At 42.8% G+C, this 18,098-nt stretch overlaps 1 protein-coding gene across 2 annotated transcripts in view; it reads left to right on the top strand.

Annotated features, from left to right (window-relative positions):
- KCNAB1 (potassium voltage-gated channel subfamily A member regulatory beta subunit 1) overlaps positions 1-18,098 on the top strand; it is a 447,445-nt gene that overhangs the window by 351,764 nt on the left and 77,583 nt on the right. For both annotated transcript variants that reach the window (XM_005675408.3, XM_005675409.3), the window contains exons 3-4: positions 11,641-11,678; positions 16,330-16,409. In XM_005675408.3, coding sequence (XP_005675465.1) covers positions 11,641-11,678; positions 16,330-16,409 — 118 coding nt within the window. The remainder of the gene's footprint in view (positions 1-11,640; positions 11,679-16,329; positions 16,410-18,098) is intronic.

Below are 18,098 nucleotides of genomic sequence, written 5' to 3'. Positions count from 1 at the left end.
TCACTTCAGTGGCTAGAATTAAACACTAAGATTAAACTTGGTCCCTGCCCTCAGGACAGATGCAATCTGGTGGGGGGTGTCATATGTGAAAAAAAAAAAAAAAAAAACATGTAGTTACAATGTGATATGGTTGGTGTGGTAATAATGCTTTGTTCAGAGTAGTTGAATGGAAAGAGTTCTTCTCCCTTCAAAGCCTAGACACAGAATCACGAAAGCGTAGTAATGAAGAAAGGTTAAGGCCCCAAATTTGGTGTGTGATGAAACTTGAAATCCAGAGGTTGGGACTTTCCTGGGGTCACGGAGTTAATGCAACAGAGAACTAGAGGAGAGGAGGTGTTAAGAAAGTGTAGCAGCACTGGACTCTGAAGCTGAAATTCTGGGTCCTGGAGAATAAATAGAATTTGGATCTAAAGACATGGGGAAGGGTCTCATTCTCAGAAGACTCTGCCCAAGCTCAGAGGGGAAATGCACACAGGAAATGCCCTGCCCCTGATAGGGGAGCTGGCCAACAGCTTATCACCTCATCCTCCAAATCAGCCCTGGCTTGGACTCACATTCTGTTTCCTGCTTTCCATGAAATTTGGGGGCACACTCCCACCCCCAGTTCTACCTCTCTCTGGAAATAATTCTATTCGAATGAGATAGTGAACACATTAATTTTGTGCAGCGTGTAGTCTAAGTTCAGTGAGAGCTGCAGTTTGCATTGCCAACCTTAAATCCTTCAGAGATGTAACAGATGAATAACTCTAAACACCTCTAGATTAAATACCTCTCAACCATTTGGTCAGCTTTCACTGCATTAACCTGGAATCAATGTGTGTTCTATTTGCCAGACTTAAAAATTGCTAAATCCAGAATGCAGTGCATTGAATTGGCTCTGCATTCTCCCCTGGTTCTGACCTTGATGTTGTCCTTGAAGTCTCACCTTCTCTCACACCCTATATCTCTTTAATCAACAAATCCTATCGCTTCTCCTTCAAAATCTACCAAAAACTCAAGCACTTCTGACCATCCTCAATTCCAGCACCTCAGACCAAACCACCTTCACGTCTCACCTAGATTGATCATGATAGCCTCCTCACTGTTGCTGATGCCTCAACCTCAGAGGTGAGCTCTCAACACCACAGCACAGGTTCCTTTTCATAGAATCAGACTGTGTCTCTTCTCTATTCAAAATTCCTCTCCAAAGTCCTTCTTATGATTAAGATCACTCTATGCAATCTGTTCCCCATGACCCCACAGACCTCATCTTCTCTTCTCTGGCCATTGGTCTCCTCATTGACCTTGAACATTCCAAGTAAGCCCCCTCCACATTGTTCTCCCCTGCTGGAATGTTCTTCCTCAAGCTAGCTTCCTAACTAGCTCCTTAACTTTCTTTGGGTCTTTTATCAAAAGCCACTTTCTTTGTGAGCATTATCTGGTCACCCCATGTAGAATCTCAACACCCACCCCCTGACATTTAGCTACCAAATCCCACCTTATAAGCATGACTCTCTTTAACACTCATCAACCAACTTACACATTTCATATTTTACTTATGAAATTAACATTCATAAATAAACACCATATATTTAGCTTGTTTTTCTCATTATTTTGTCTTGCCTCTTAAATCTGCTGCTCCATTATGGGAGAAATAATATTCTCACTGTTGTGTCCTTATAATTTAAGTACAATGCCTGGCACAGAGTAGACTCAAATAGTGGACTTGTTGAATAAAAGAATGAGTAAAAGTTAACTGTGATATAGTAAATATTATAATTGCATTTTTATATTGCCTTCTTGAATATATCTAAAACATAAGCAAGTCAAACTGCAGTATAGAAAATAGAAGCCACCAAATCTACAACCCTCAGTTCAGTTCAGTTCAGTTCAGTTGCTCAGTCATGTCTGACTCTTTGTGACCCCATGGACTGCAACATGCCCGGCTTCCCTGTCCATCACCAACTCTCGGAGCCAACTTAAACTCATGTCCATCAAGTCAGTGATGCCATCCAACCATCTCATCCTCTGTTGTCCCCTTCTCCTCCCGCTGTTAATCTTCCCAGCATCAGGGAGTTTTCCAATGAGTCAGTTCTTCATAGCAGGTGGCCAAAGTATTGGAGCTTCAGCTTCAGCATCAGTCCTTCCAATGAATACTCAGGGTTGATTTCCTTTAGGATGGACAGGTTGGATATCCTTTCAGTCCAAGGGACTCTCAAGACTTCTCCAACACCACAGTTGAAAAGCATCAATTCTTTGGCGCTCAGCTTTCTTTACAATCCAACACTCACATCCATACATGGCTACTGGAAAAACCATAGCTTTGACTAGATGGACCTTTGTCAGCAAAGTAATGTCTCTGCTTTTAAATATGCTGTCTCAGTCAGTTCAGTTCAGTAGCTCAGTCGTGTCTGACTCTTTGCGACCCCAGGAATCGCAGCATGCCAGGCCTGCCTGTCCATCACCAACTCCCGGAGTTCACTCAGACTCATGTCCATCGAGTCCGTGATGCCATCCAGCCATCTCATCCTCTGCCGTCCGCTTCTCCTCCTGCCCCCAATCCCTCCCAGCATCAGAGTATTTTCCAATGAGTCAACTCTTCGCATAAGGTGGCCAAAGTACTGGAGTTTCAGCTTTAGCATCATTCCCTCCAAAGAAATCCCAGGGCTGATCTCTTTCAGAATGGACTGGTTGGATCTCCTTGCAGTCCAAGGGACTCTCAAGAGTCTTCTCCAACACCACAGTTCAAAAGCATCAATTCTTCGGCACTCAGCTTTCTTCACAGTCCAACTCTCACATCCATACATGACCACTGGAAAAACCATAGCCTTGACTAGATGGACCTTTGTTGGCAAAGTAATGTCCCTGCTTTTCAATATGCTATCTAGGTTGGTCATAACTTTTCTTCCAAGGAGTAAGCGTCTTTTAATTTCATGGCTGCAATCACCATCTGCAGTGATTTTGGAACCCCAAAAAATGAAGTCTGACACTGTTTCCACTGTTTCCCCCCATCTATTTCCCATGAAGTGATGGGACCAGATGCCATGATCTTCGTTTTTTGAGTGCTGAGCTTTAAGCCAACTTTTTCACTCTCCTCTTTCACTTTCATTAAGAGGCTTTTTAGTTCCTCTTCACTTTCTGCCATAAGGCTGGTGTCATCTGCATATCTGAGGTTATTGATATTTCTCCTGGCAATCTTGATTCTAGCTTGTGTTTCTTCCAGTCCAGCGTTTCTCATGATGTACTCTGCATAGAAGTTAAATAAGCAGGGTGACAATATACAGCCTTGACATACTCCTTTTCCTATTTGGAACCAGGCTGTTGTTCCATGTCCAGTTCTAACTGTTGCTTCCTGACCTGCATATAGGTTTCTCAAGAGGCAGGTCAGGTGGTCTGGTATTCCCATCTCTTTCAGAATTTTCCACAGTTCATTGTGATCCACACAGTCAAAGGCTTTGGCATAGTCAATAAAACAGAAATAGATGTTTTTCTGGAACTCTCTTACTTTTTCCATGATCCAGTGGATGTTGGCAATTTGATCTCTGGTTCCTCTGCCTTTTCTAAAACCAGCTTGAACATCAGGGAGTTTCACAGTTCACGTATTGCTGAAGCCTGGCTTGGAGAATTTTGAGCATTACTTTATTACCGGGTGAGATGAGTGCAATTGTGTGGTAGTTTGAGCATTCTTTGGCATTGCTTTTCTTTGGGATTGGAATGAAAACTGACCTTTTCCAGTCCTGTGGCCACTGCTGAGTTTTCCAAATTTGCTGGCATATTGAGTGTAGCACTTTCACAGCATCATCTTTCAGGATTTGAAATAGCTCAACTGGAATTCCATCACGTGCACTAGCTTTGTTCATAGTGATGTTTTCTAAGGCCCACTTGACTTCACATTCCAGGATGTCTGGCTCTAGGTGTGTCTAGGTTGGTCATAGCTTTTCTTCCAAGGAACAGTTGTCTTTTAATCTCATGGCTGCAGTTACCATCTGCAGTGATTTTGGAGCCCAAGAAAATAAAGTCTTTTACTGTTTCCACTGTTTCCCCATCTATTTGGCATGCAGTGATGGGACTGGATGCCATGATCTCCAATTTTTTTTGAATGTTGAGCTTAAAGCCAGCTTTTTTCACTCTCCTCTTTCACTTTCATCAAGAGGCTCCTTAGCTCCTCTTCGCTTTCTGCCATAAAGATGGTGTCATCCGCGTATCTGAGGTTATTGATATTTTTCCTGGCTGTCTTGACTCTGGCTTGTGCTTCATCTAGCCTGGCATTTTGCATGATTTACTCTGCATATAAGTTAAATAAGCAGGGTGACAATATACAGCTTTGATGTTCTCCTTTCCCAATTTGGAACCAGTCAGTTGTTCCATTCCCGGTCCTAACTGTTGCTTCTTGACCTGCATACGGATTTCTCAGGAGGGAGGTAAGGTGGTCTGGTATTCCCATCTCTTCAAGTGTTTTCCACAGTTTGTTGTGATCCACACAGTCAAAGGCTTTAGTGTAGTCAATGAAGCAGAAGTAGATGTTTTCCTGGAATTCTCTTGCTTTTTCTATGATCCAACGGATGATCTAAACCGAAATTGAGGGACATCCTACATTCTGTCAAATACTTGATCAATGTCAAGATTATGAAAGACAGACAAGGAAAGACACAACAGAGGACACTTAAGAAGGCATGAAAACTTAATGCAATGTTGTGTCCTGTATAGGATCCTGGAACAGAAATAGAGGACAATGAAATTTAAAGGTCTGTAGTTTAGTTACTAGTACTGTACCAGTGTTAGTTGGCCAGTTATGATGATTGCACCCGAGTGATGTGAGATGTTAAAGGGCCAAGGAGGCAGCCTACCTATAGAGATATGGCAGTTAAACTGTCGGAGTGGGGGTTGGGGGGTGGGTGTTGAGATTCTACATGGATGACTAGATAAGGTTCACAAAAAAAGTGGCTTTTGAAAAAAGACCCAAATGTTACTACTTCTGAATATCTAAATATTTCTTCACATAAGCAAGGAGATCATTTAAATGATAAGCGTGTTTCCTTATGCTTAGCAATTGCCCAGTAAACCACCAACAAGGTAATTAAGTAACCAAAGACAGAGGGTTGTGTGTGTGTGTGTGTGTGTGTGTGTGTGTGTATGTGTGCATGCATGCATATGTGTATAAAGCCAGTTTTCATTTTCTTTTTACATTTTACTGATCATTTTCTATGCTCTGATAGGTATGCCAAGGGCCTCGAATAGAGGTTTTCAAAGCATATATTCCTTTGTACACAAAGGAATTTCATCAGAAGACACAATAACAGTTCAAAGTTCTCTTTATACTCCCTCTGCTTGAAAAAGTTAGAAACAAGTGTCAGTTAAGTAAAATGATCTTCTAAATAGCATCTCACTAATTTGAAACGTCACAGTGAAATAATCATATGCCATCCTAGGTCTCAAGAAGGTGTGTTCTCATTAGAGGCAGAAAAATGATCAAGGAAACTGCCACAGAAGTTTTCTGAGAATTGTATTAAGTAATAAACCACCTTAGATCTTGCAAAGAGGGGTAGTAGAAATAAAATCACACAAGTAGAATTTTCCTGTCTGAAAAACTGCCACTCAGTCCTTCTCCATCCTAGGGGGAATACATCCTATTTGTAAGTGTCAGCTCTTCCTTGTGGTTGGTGGTGGACCCTGCCTATACTGTGCCCCTCTAATCCCCAGGAGCCTTGCAGTCAGGGACAAGGACTTTCCCCACCCTTCTCCAGGAGAGGGCACAGCTATGTAGGTATAGGGGTGAAGAGAAACACATCAATCACATAAGGGTTAGAACTGAAGACTGTTGATGAGCATTTTTCATGTTTCTATAAATCAAAATATACATGTTTCTTTTGTGGGAAACTATCCCAGTACTTTAATGATAGCCAAAAAGCCAATTCAATTCAATTTAACCAGATAATTATCAACCATTTTCCAAGGACTGTTTTATTCTAAGACTGTGGAGATAAGAAGATAAATGAAATAAAGCCCTATACCTCAAATAGCTTATGCTCTAGTAAAATATTTAAAGTTTGTAAACAAATAACTATAAAAGAAATAAATAACAAATGTTTAAAAGGTCAGGGAGGTAGCCTACTTAAATCAAATAAGCTGAATGGAAGAATGACAGAATCCCCAAAATGGAACCAGACTCTTCATTTTTACTAAATTATGGTGTGGCTATGTGTGTGTGTGTGTAATACCTATATTTTATTTTATATTTAAAAATTTAAACTCAAACTGAAAAAGAAAAACATTTATTATTGTTATCGTATAATTCATTAATGCTCTGACATGGAATCAGAAACCTGATGTCTTTTCTTCTATACCAAAATGTCAGCCAGGTCTATTTACTGTAATGTATGGTATGAAGCCTTAAATATGTAAACTAGTGTTGGTAATATTTTTCAGATTAATTTTGGAATAAAACTGCTCCTAAACATAAGCTTTTCCCAACATGGCTAGGTTCTTATAAGGAGGGTTTTATCCTCCAAGATGGAAATACTATTCTAGCTTTCAATGTTGTCATAGTATTCAATACCATTTTGTAGTACAGGTTGGTAACTTCATAGCCTTTCATCTGTACTATCAAAAATTAAGAAAGGTATGGCAGAAAGTGAAGAGAAACTAAAAAGCCTCTTGATGAAAGTGAAAGAGGAGAGTGAAAAAGTTGGCTTAAAGCTCAATATTCAGAAAATGAAGATCATGGCATCTGGTCCCATCACTTCATGGGAAATAGATGGGAAAACAGTAGAAAGAATGCCAGACTTTATTTTGGGGGGGCTCCAAAATCACTGCAGATGGTGATTGCAGCCATGAAATTAAAAGATGTTTACTCCTTGGAAGGAAAGTTATGACCAACCTAGATAGCATATTAAAAAGCAGAGATATTACTTTGCTAACAAAGGTCCGTCTAGTCAAGGTTATGGTTTTTCCAGTGGTCATGTATGGATGTGAGAATTGGACTGTGAAGAAAGCTGAGTGCCAAAGAATTGATGCTTTTGAACTGTGGTGTTGGAGAAGACTCTTGAGAGTCTCTTGGACTGCAAGGAGATCCAACCAGTCCATTCTAAAGGAGACCAGTCCTGGGTGTTCATTGGAAGGACTGATGCCTAGGCTGAAACTCCAGTACTTTGGCCACCTCATGTGAAGAGTTGACTCATTGGAAGAGACTCTGATGCTGGGAGAGATTGGGGGCAGGAGGAAAAGGGGACGACAGAAGATGAGATGGCTGGATGGCATCACTGACTCGATGGACATGAGTCTGAGTGAACTCTGGGAGTTGGTGAGGGACAGGCAGGCCTGGTGTGCTGCGATTCATGGGGTCACAAAGAGTCGGACACGAGTGAGCAACTGAACTGAACTGATGCTAAAGCTGAAGCTCTAACACTTTGGCCACCTGATGCAAAGAGCCGACTCATTGGAAAAGACTCTGATGCTGGGAAACATTGAAGGCAAAGAAGGGGGCAACAGAGGATGAGATGGTTGGATGGCATCGCCGACTCAATGCACATGAATTTGAGCAAACTCCAGGAGATAGTGAAGGACCAGGAAGCCTGGCATGCTGCAGTCTACGGGGTCACAAAGAGTTGGACACAACTTAGCGACCGAGCAACAACAAGCTAAATAATGCTGGTTTGTTTTCTTAAAGCATGAAATCCAGTATTCAAAGGCCCCATTTTGGAAATTAAATTTCAGGTCACCATTTTCATATCTGGGAACTGACTGCAATGTTGAGAGAGTGAACCAAATTATTCTTTAACAAATGAATTTTCCAAAGACTATGTTGTCAGAACTGAGAAAAGCAAGGTATTTGTGTAAATTATTCTGAATGTCCCAATAGAAAACTATCCACAAGGTTTTGAAGACGTATAATGTCAGCAAGAAGCTTGGAACGTTGAGCCAATCTTTGCTGCTAAATGAATATGGGACTGCTTCCTTTGATGATATGAACAGTTAGGGAAAAAAAAGCTCTCCAAGATCACAGTACAAGTAAGCCAGCAAATTCATTAAGCAAACACTGACCTGATTTTTCTCCAAGATATAGAAGAATAGCTGATTCATGATATTAATTACCAAATCCATGGCTTGTTTCCTTTTAGCTTTTTAGCCCAAAGCCATTCCTGATAAATGAGGAAATTAATGGATTTATGCTTAGTGCCCCTTCAAAATACTGCCACCTCAGATCTGTTGTTTGCAAGTCCAAGCTTAACTCTGCCCTTTGTGAGAGCCCGATCTGTAGTAACACAATTTGGAACACTGCCTTGTATATCAGAGAAGGCAATGGCACCACACTCCAGTACTCTTGCCTGGAAAATCCCATGGACGGAGGAGCCTGGTAGGCTGCAGTCCATGGGGTTGCTAAGAGTTGGACACAACTGAGCGACTTCACTTTCACTTTTCACTTTCATGCATTGGAGAAGGAAATGGCAACCCACTCCAATGTTCTTGCCTGGAGAATCCCAGGGATGGGGGAGCCTGGTGGGCTGCCATCTATGGGGTTGCACAGAGCCGGACATGACTGAAGTGACTTAGCAGCAGCAGCTTTCTATATCCAATGGTCTGAGACCCTTCTCATCACAAAGTAATTTTGACATTTTGCCTTGCAGAGACTCCTTGTTCAAAAATTCTTTAACCCCTCCAAAATTCTCAAAGCATCACAAATAAATATAGCTAATAGTGTGCTGCTACTGCTGCTGCTAAGTCGCTTCAGTCGTGTCCGACTCTGTGCGACCCCATAGATGGAAGCCCACCAGGCTCCCCTGACCCTGGGATTCTCCAGGCAAGAACACTGGAGTGGGTTGCCATTTCCTTCTCAAATGCTTGAAAGTGAAAAGTGAAATCGAAATCGCTCAGTCGTGTCCGACTCTTCCTGAGCCCATGGACTGCAGCCTACTAGGCTCCTCCGTCCATGGGATTTTCCAGGCAAGAGTACTGGAGTGGGGTGCCATTGCCTTCTCCAATAGTGTGCTATTATTTATATATATGAGCTCATTTACTGCAATAGAAAATGCGACCAATAATTTAACTTATCCTGAAAGTTCTCAGCCAGATTTTCAACATGCTGAGCAGCAATGTTTCTGATTATAGGAAAATTTGCAAGTGCTTGTTTATGCTCTGGAGACATAATTTCTGCTACATTCAAAAGAAACTCTTTTGTAAAAGTGTTGTCTGTAAAACGGTTTCATTGCCCAGGCAATTTTTTCACTTAATAGAGAACTGCACTTCACAGCAGATCTTTTATTTTATTCTCATTCAAAACAAACACTGCTAGTTCTTCAGTCCATCAGGTTCCCAAATGCCCATCTTTTCTGTACAATAGCAGTCATGGCTTATTTTATTATGGTGCCTTAAGTTGTAATTTTTCTGTTGCAAACATTCTTTGTTTATAATAAAGAATTTTGTTGGAAATTCTTCACATCTACCAAAAAAGTGCACCCCTATTTTTTCTTGAAATACTGAACTCTGTTTTTTAGGAGATACACAAGTCCCCTTTTCTCTAAATTTTACAATAAATAAATAGCAGTAAACACATGGGAGTAAATAACAACTGCCATTTGATCTCAGTGTTGAAAATACCAAGAAAGGTGTATGACCTTTGAATAAACAGGGAGGGCATCTCCCCTCAGATTCAGGGCATTTCGTCTATGTGGGGACACTGATCCTCTGTCATTAAGAGAAGCTAGAAATCAGACATTTAAAAGAAAAATCTCCCAGGATTAAGCAGATTAATCTCCTAAATTATCAAAATGTTGGTAACTTTTATTAAAATACCAAGTGGGACAACATTGTTCTTGCCGGGCACAACAAGTCTGCAAACTGAGAGCAATCTGTAAATCTCCCATTTACAACCTCTGGGGATGGAGAGAGTACCAGTAAAATAATATATATCCTCCCTTTGTTTAGTCCCTAAGAACTAAGAAGAAAAAAGGTACAGTTACATCAACATGCTTCTATGGGGGTATGAATCCAAATACCATAATTAATTTTGGAAATTTACTGATGAGGTGGCAAAATGCGGTGAGAAAGATAACCTCCTCGAAGCCCAGCACATGTGGGGAATCCTGAGTATATCACTTATTAGTCTGGTTGATGCTAGCTAGAGTCATCATCTAGAAATTGGGATAATAAAATTACCTTGTAAGTTTGTTAAAATTCGTAGTGATGAAAGTATGCATGTTTCTCAGTGTATTATTGGCATTTGGAAGATGTTCCATAAATGGTAGCTATCCTGTTATTGCAGAACATAAGTTTCCAACAACATTTCTTTGTTGCCCCCAAATATGAAGTGCGCCCAGTCACCTCCTGTCACCCCTCCCTCCCCACATCGTGTTCCCTCACCTGGCGCAGAAGCCCACGCCACAGCTCATCAGCCCACTCAAGTGTTCTACTCACCTGCCTCGCCTGCACTCTTACCTGTGCCTGGAATGCCTGTTCCTCCCTTCTTCATTAATCCACTTCCTTTGAGACTCAACCTCTTCTCAGAAGTCTTTCTTGAGGGCCACCTCTTTCCAGTCAGAGTAGAGCACTCCTTCCCCTCCCGCCTTGTATTTGCCTTCATCATATCATTTGTCAACTGTGATGGCTTCCCAGGTGACTCCGTGGTAAAGAATCCTCCTGCCAACGCAGGAGATGTGAGTTTGAGCCCTCAGTCAGGAAGATCCCCTGGAGAAGGAAAGGGTAACCCACTCCAGTATTCTTGCCTGGAAAACCCCATGGACAGAGGAGCCCAGTGGGCTACAGTCCACAGGGTCACAAAGAGTCAGACAATGACTTAGCAACTAAATGACAGCAGTTGTCAGTTGTGAGCTCTTGGAACAGAGGAACTAGGTCAATCACCTCACTATACTGAGCACATGAGTGCAGTGCCTTTGCCTGGCAGGTAATTAGAGCTCAAAAAAAAAAAAAAAAGAGGGGATCAAGGAGAGAATTATGAATGAGTCAGGTGACTATAGACCCGAGAGGCAATAGCCCACTCAGTGCCTGATTCTCTCTTGCTTTACAAACGCAGATCTTTGGCAACTGGTTATGTGCCTCTCCTGCTCGCCTTCCCGAACCTCACTCAGCAGCTACTGCCTCTATCCCACCCCAAAGCCAATGGGAATTTCCATTCTGGAGTGGCAGGTCATAAGAGAGGAAAAAGCTTAACTGTCACCCCTTGCAGCTTGGAAGTGGGGATGCAAGAACCTCTGAGAGGGTTCCTTTTGAAAGGGAATAGAGAACACAAAATAGAGTCCCTCACCAGAGGCAAAGGCAAGGAAAATTTGACCAAAGGTCTTCCCTTCCCTTTCAGAAGTGCTAACTTCTTAGCCAAGTGGAATGAAAATGAGTGTGCAGTGGATGCAGGCTTGCAGCACTGCCTTCTTACACAGCAACATATATGGTCCTAAGTCAGAAGAAAAAGCTTTTAGTAGACAGGGCTGATACTAGCATATACTGGGCCTTTAAATGAAGAAAAGACAAGCAAAGGGATGCAGATCCCTGCTGGGGAACTTAGTGATAGAAGGAGGATGGGCAGAACTTCCTGTCCAGGTACCTTGATGAGCAACCTACTGAAGTAGCTCCGATGTAAGAAAAGTGTTTTCCTTAATGCGCAATATTAGAAGAATAATTATGAATAACATGCAAATATTTATTCTTTTTCAGGAACATGGGTGACATTTGGAGGTCAAATTTCAGATGAGGTGAGTTACTTTTGTCTTCAATTATGCTGATCATAGAAAATGCAGAGCAAACTATATTTCACAATACAGTTTCTGAGATTCTAGTATTTTAAAAGGATAATATTTTAATCACTGGAAATGACTAAGATTGACTCAGAGATTATTTTCCGCTTTATCTTGCTTCCTATATTTTTCACATTTAGAGTATTAATAGCCCTTGAAGCTGTCAATCTACTAAATGAGCAAGCTCAATAATTAGAGGACAATCAATTTTGGAATTAGTGTTTAGTAACTTTATGAAAAGATTTTATTGCTGGCATGTGTATACATATGTGTTTTAGCTTCACCTAGACCAACTGGTCCCAGTTTGCATTGTTCCCATTTTAGTATTTCTCAGTCTTAGGAAAACTGGGTCACCCAGACTTGGGCAAGTTAATTCAACCTCTGTTCCTCATTTTTTCATATGCAAAATGGGAAGTTCTGTTGAAAATATTAACCATGTTATGCATGTCAGACATTTATATAGCCCTCTGGCTAGTAGGTTGCAGACACTAAATAAATGGGACCTATAACAATCGTATTCACTACAGCACTCCTTTACACCTTCATTTACATATTCAGAATGATTCTTATCAAAATGATAGTTCTGACCATTGCCTTTAATGATTACTTTCATGGCATAAGTGAGCTATGGAGGTGTTGAGTACCAACAACTTCCCTGAAGAAACCCCTCAGGTCCCTCCAATCCTTCCTTGGCTTCCTTGATACCACTGAGGAGTCAGGGACAGTGCATCTAAGTGGATATACTCACTGGGCTTCAACTCACTCTGCATTAACTAGATTTGTTAACATTTACTTTTACCAACAGTTGCCACATCAGTAAAATGCAGATGATAGCCCCTAAGATTAATGAAGGGCTCAGCCTGGTGCCTGACACAAGACAAGCTCTTTTAAAGGTAGTTCTTACTACCATTCCTAAGGAGACATTTAGGGAGATAAAGGGTCTTTTCCACAGCTCACAAGGTCACCCTGTTATTTAATAGATCCATAGGGAGGGGACTTATCTTCTTATCTTTATCTATCTGAATGCCTGTTCCCAGTATTGGGCATAGGTAGGTCATCACGAAGGGCTTGTTACAGTGAAGAGTACTTGGGAAGCAGACTTGAGGTGGAAATTAGCCTGCAGAACAGTTATTAGGAAGCTGGGCTGTGATGCAGTCTCAGCAGTGACCTCAGCTGACTCCATGGAGATCTCTGAAGCTCAGATGGCCCTGCAGAGTTGTCCCAAGTTGGGGCAAGAGGAGTATTTATATCCCTTGTATGACCAGTCATTGGACAGAGGCTGCCCTGGCAGGCACGTCTGTCCCTGGGCTAGGTGACTCACGTTAGCCAACTGCTTTCTGATGACAGCATTCCTAAGAGCTGGGGAAATATTTCCTTGAGTTCTAAAGGAGGACCAGGGTGGTCATCACCAGATCCACTCCAGGGCCATCTCAGGAAAGGAGAACTGAGGCAGCACAGAGGCAAGTGCACAGACATCAAAGCGGATGCAGACTTCAATCAGATGCAAAATAAGTGATAAGGAAGGAGGGAGGTCTAAAGTCAATAATCCACTGTATCTTGCGTGTGCATAACCTCTTACTGGCTGGTATGGTACTTGGAGCGGAAAAAGACAAACACACCTTCCCTTTCAGAGCAGAGGAGTCAACTGTAAGCATATTATTCCCCTCTTCATCTTTGCTCTGCCCTTGATAGTGTCTGCTCTCTGCTGCAATGAGCCCAGCTTGCCCAGGTCAGAGTACGAAGGGCCAGCCTCTGAAACAAATCATTTTAAAATTATGATTCTAAAAGCTACACAATAAAGCTGTTGTGAATGACTGCAGAGACTTTCACCTCAATGCAGACCAGACAAATAGCTATTGTCCTTCTGGAGAGCAGCTGTGGCTCTTCCCCAGGGCCCAACAGAGACATTGCCAGCAAGGAAGACAGGAAACACAGCCAGACCACAGTCACTCCCACAGCTGAACTGGTCAAGTTAAACTATTTCCATGAGGCAGTGGAGGCACAAAGCTGGTACTAACCTTAATATGCTGAGTGAGATCATTATCAGTGCCACCTTGGGAGGTGGTGATGTCCCCATTACTGTGTGAGTTCAGCCATTTATTGAATAGCCACTTGGCAGGAATGCTGTTAGGCTTCTTTCAATTGCAGGTAACAGTAAATCCAATTCACACTGGCTAAACAAATAAGGGAAAAAACTATTTTTATTTTCAAATTAGAAATGCAGAGTTGGAGCAAGCTTCCAGGTTGACTCAATCAGAGCCTCTGTTGCATTTCCTAGTGATTCTCCTGACCCTGTGTTCCTTTGTATGTCAGCTTCATCCATACAAAATAGTAAGATAGTGGCAGGCATTCTAGATCTCAGTTAGAAAAGTAACTCCAGGGAAAGTGTTGCTTATAGAAACACTGTAAGAACAAGGAAAAATGTCCCCATAAGTCCTCAGTCAGTCTCCTCTCACATTTTGTTGGCCCAAATGTGTCACATGACCTTCCCTGAACCACGTTAGGCCCTCCAGGCCCTCCGTGGAGGGAGGTAAGGTCAGCTTCCTTTGAGATCTGCAGGTTCCCTAGAGGGCAGGACAGAAGCATCCGCATTTTGCATATGATGAAACTGAAATATAGAGAGGTCAAATGATTTGCCAACATGTATTTATCTAATAGGGGCTTCCCTGATGGCTCAGTGATAAAGAATCCTCCTGCAATGCAGGAGATGAAGGAGATGCAGGTTTGATCCCTGGGTTAGGAAGATTAGAGGAGAGCATAGCAACCCACTCCAGTATTCTTACCTGGGAAATCCCATAGACGGCCTGGCTGGCTACAGTCTTTCGGGGTCGCAAAGAGTTGGCCATGACTGAAGCTACTGAGCATGCATGCCTTTATCTAGTAAGTGGTACACCCAAGCTCAGACACTGGTCCTCTGACTTGGTCCTATGATTTCCTTTATTCCATGTTCAGATCGTCAGATCTCATGATTGGGAAATGTCTTATCATTTAGTTCAGCTCTCCATCCAAGATCCTACATCTTAAAATTTCTCCCTGGATGAGATTTATTATACACATTTCCTAATAATAATCCATTAGTATGACGTATGACATAACACAGGGATGATATACAATACAAGGGCAATAATCTCTACAGTATAGGGCATGAGACTTCCCTGGCAGCCTAGTGGTTAAGACTCCATGCTTCAGTTGCAGGGGCTCGGGTTTGATCCCGCATCCTGTACTACCCAGCTGGAAAAAAAAAAAAAAATGTGTGTGTGTATATATATACAATATTCATATATTGTGTGTGTATATATATATATATGGCAATTATGGTATGAAAAGCTATACTGTCTTAAATTTTAATTTATACTTAGGAAAAACGTCGTAATGGTGCCAAATTAGAAGCAGTAATAATAGGCTTCTCAGGTGGCTCAGTGGTAAAGAATCTGCCAGCCAGTGCAGCAGATGCAGGAGACATGGGTTCAATTCTGGGTCAGGTAAATCCCCTGGAGGAAGCAATGGCAACCCACTCCAGTATTCTTGCCTGGGAAATTCCAAGGACAGAGGAGCCTGGCGGGCTACAGTCCATGGCGTCACAAAGATTCGGACAAGACTAAGTACACACACAATAACATTTTAGCTGCTATTCTAAAGGATTTGCATTGTGCTAGCCTGACAGTTTTCTTGGTATGTCACTTAAAAGAAAAAATAGGAAAAGAGATTATCTTGGAAATACTGGTGAAGCACCCTTAGCCCACAATGAAAAGCATAATGTAAAAATCAATTTCAATTATTTGTGAGGTGTGTAATTTTTCAGTTGACTAATAAGTCTATCAACAAAATGAAAAACTGTCCTTTCTCCAGCATTGTTTATTGCTGTCCCTCCAGAACCATCCCTCAAGGTGTAGTTTATAGCTGCTCACCATGCTCTTTTGTCATACTTGCCACTCGTGTTCAGCAGCACGAAGGAAGGAGCGAGGAGCCTGGCAGTCTCAAGCTGACCTGTGAGGAGCTGGTGCGCTCAGCCTTTCCTCTCCATGTAGTGTCTATGGCTGGTGGCCACTCTGTGACTGTGCCTGGGGCTGTGCTGAGCTGACAGGAGCTTTCCAGCAGTCCCAGCTCTGTCTAACTTTTGGTTCATCAGCACAGTCTGCAAAGCCTCCAGGGGAAAAAAAAGGCACAAGCTTTCAGGTCAAGAGTTACCCAACTGCCAGAACCTATTGGCTTGGGAAAAAGAGAAAGACGAGAAATGAAGTCACCAGGGATACAAACGACCATCTTGGTCAGAGAGATTCCAGTGCCACAGAGAATGTTGTCAAACCAGGTGTTCCAAGCAGAGTGAGAAACACAAGTCCCTCCGCCTCACTGTGGTCCCGGTGGCTGGGTATTCTCAGCACTGAAGGAAATCCCTCAGTGCCCAGTATAGGTCTGAGGGAAGGGGTGATTTCACCATCTTCAGGCTGGTTGGATCTTCTTTTTATCTTTCTTTCTTTAATACAACTGAGAAAAATAAAACTGGTCTGTGAGACTTCCATGTTCTTAAAGACCACCAGAGGAGTCCAAGTTGCTTCCCAGGCTTGTAAAGCATTTGGCTTTTCCGACTGACCTTCACATCCTCTTGCAGGTTGCTGAACGGCTGATGACGATCGCATATGAGAGCGGAGTGAATCTCTTTGATACAGCCGAGGTCTACGCCGCTGGAAAGTAAGTCAGTGCCTGATGCCTCTCTCATGTCTCAGTTCTGGGCCCCAGAGACTCCCCCCAGACCGTTGCTGACACATTGGTGAGAAGGGTCTGTCCTTCCCACACAGGCTGATGCCATTGCTTTTCTTCCCTCCTTTACCTACCTCCACCAGAACTGGGGCTATTGACCATCTCTGAACCCCTCTGCCCACCCAGACCTTCCCACCCCTGGTCCCTGTAGGAAGAAAGGACTGGAAGCGATTGCCGCAGTCTGTCAGTTCTTGAGGGGCAGAAGTGGTTGTGACCAGAGTGGTCACAGTGGAACCCCATAAATATTAGCTGAATGTAATTAATATAAGGGAGCAGATTCCAGCATGGTTTTTCCAAAGCTAGTCTTTCGTTTTATAACCACCCCACATAGCTCCTCAACCTTGAGAAGAACAGGCACACCCTCTCTGCAGGGAAGCAGAGATTAAAGGAGGGATTCCCAGAGATGCCAAGAAACCAAATATCTTTTATAAGAGGGCATTTCAGGCTCTACGCTGAGGACAGACAGGGCTGCGAAGAGGCCTCACTTCTTTTTCTGGAGAAGTCACAGCTGGCTACAACCTTCTTCTGGACCCTAGAACAGGTTTAGAGCTCCAGGACAGGGCTCAGTGATAAGTCGAAGCACATGGGTACTGTGCCTTCAGTGTCCACACCCTCTGGTCCCACACAATAAGCACATTCAACAGACGTGGCCGCCTTGGCCTCCTGCTATGAACACCGATGCAGAAAAGAAACTAAACATCTAAACTGCTACTGGAGCAGCTCTGCAATTCTCTAACAGGACTGAGGAGCATAATCACCTGCTTAATTCCTCCCCTTCTGGATGAGAATAACAAACTGCTGAATCAAGTTCATCCCTGCTTGATAAAAGTGCATTTTGCTAGCCTGGGTTTCCTCCTTTTCAAGGGCAGGGCTATGTTCAAGGACTATCAGGCAGGTTCAGAGCCCACATCCTTGATGTTTTCCTACTTTATCTCAGCGTTTTCTTCTTTTGTTGAATCCTGCTTATTACCAAATGGGGCTAAAGCTGAAAAAGAGGGAGTGATTAACAAGTCTGTTAGAGTTCTGTTTGTATTCCTGTTGTGAAGGATAATCGGTCCTGATTAATTATTGATTGTTGGTCAGTGTGTAATGAGATAGGTTCCCACTGTGAAGTGCAGGTTGCAGGAGAGACAGGGGGAAGGAACCCTGAGGTAATGTCAGTGTGTGTCTCCTTGGTTCGTGCTCCCCAGCTAACCCATCTCAGGGTTTATTGCCAGGCAATGGCAACCCACTCCAGTACTCTTGCCTGGAAAATCTCATGGACAGAGGGGCCTGGAAGGCTGCAGTCCATGGGGTCGCTAAGAGTCGGACACGACTTCACTTTCACTTTCACTTTTCACTTTCATGCATTGGAGAAGGAAATGGCAACCCACTCCAGTGCTCTTGCCTGGAGAATCCCAGGAATGGGGGAGCCTGGTGGGCTGCCGTCTATGGGAGTCACACAGAGTCAGACACGACTGAAGTGACTTAGCAGCTATACTCCAACAAAGACAGGACTTTTCAGCTAAGACAAATCACAATTAGTGATGATTTGCTCTGTAGGATGCTAATGGACAGTGTGCTGATTACATTGAGGTCTCCATTCACAAAGCCTCTGAGAGCCCACCTGCTTCTCACAAT

The sequence above is a fragment of the Capra hircus genome, chromosome 1 (assembly GCF_001704415.2).
Source record: "Capra hircus breed San Clemente chromosome 1, ASM170441v1, whole genome shotgun sequence".
In the NCBI taxonomy this organism is placed as follows: Eukaryota; Metazoa; Chordata; class Mammalia; order Artiodactyla; family Bovidae; genus Capra; species Capra hircus.
This window is presented reverse-complemented; position numbering and strand designations above follow the sequence as displayed.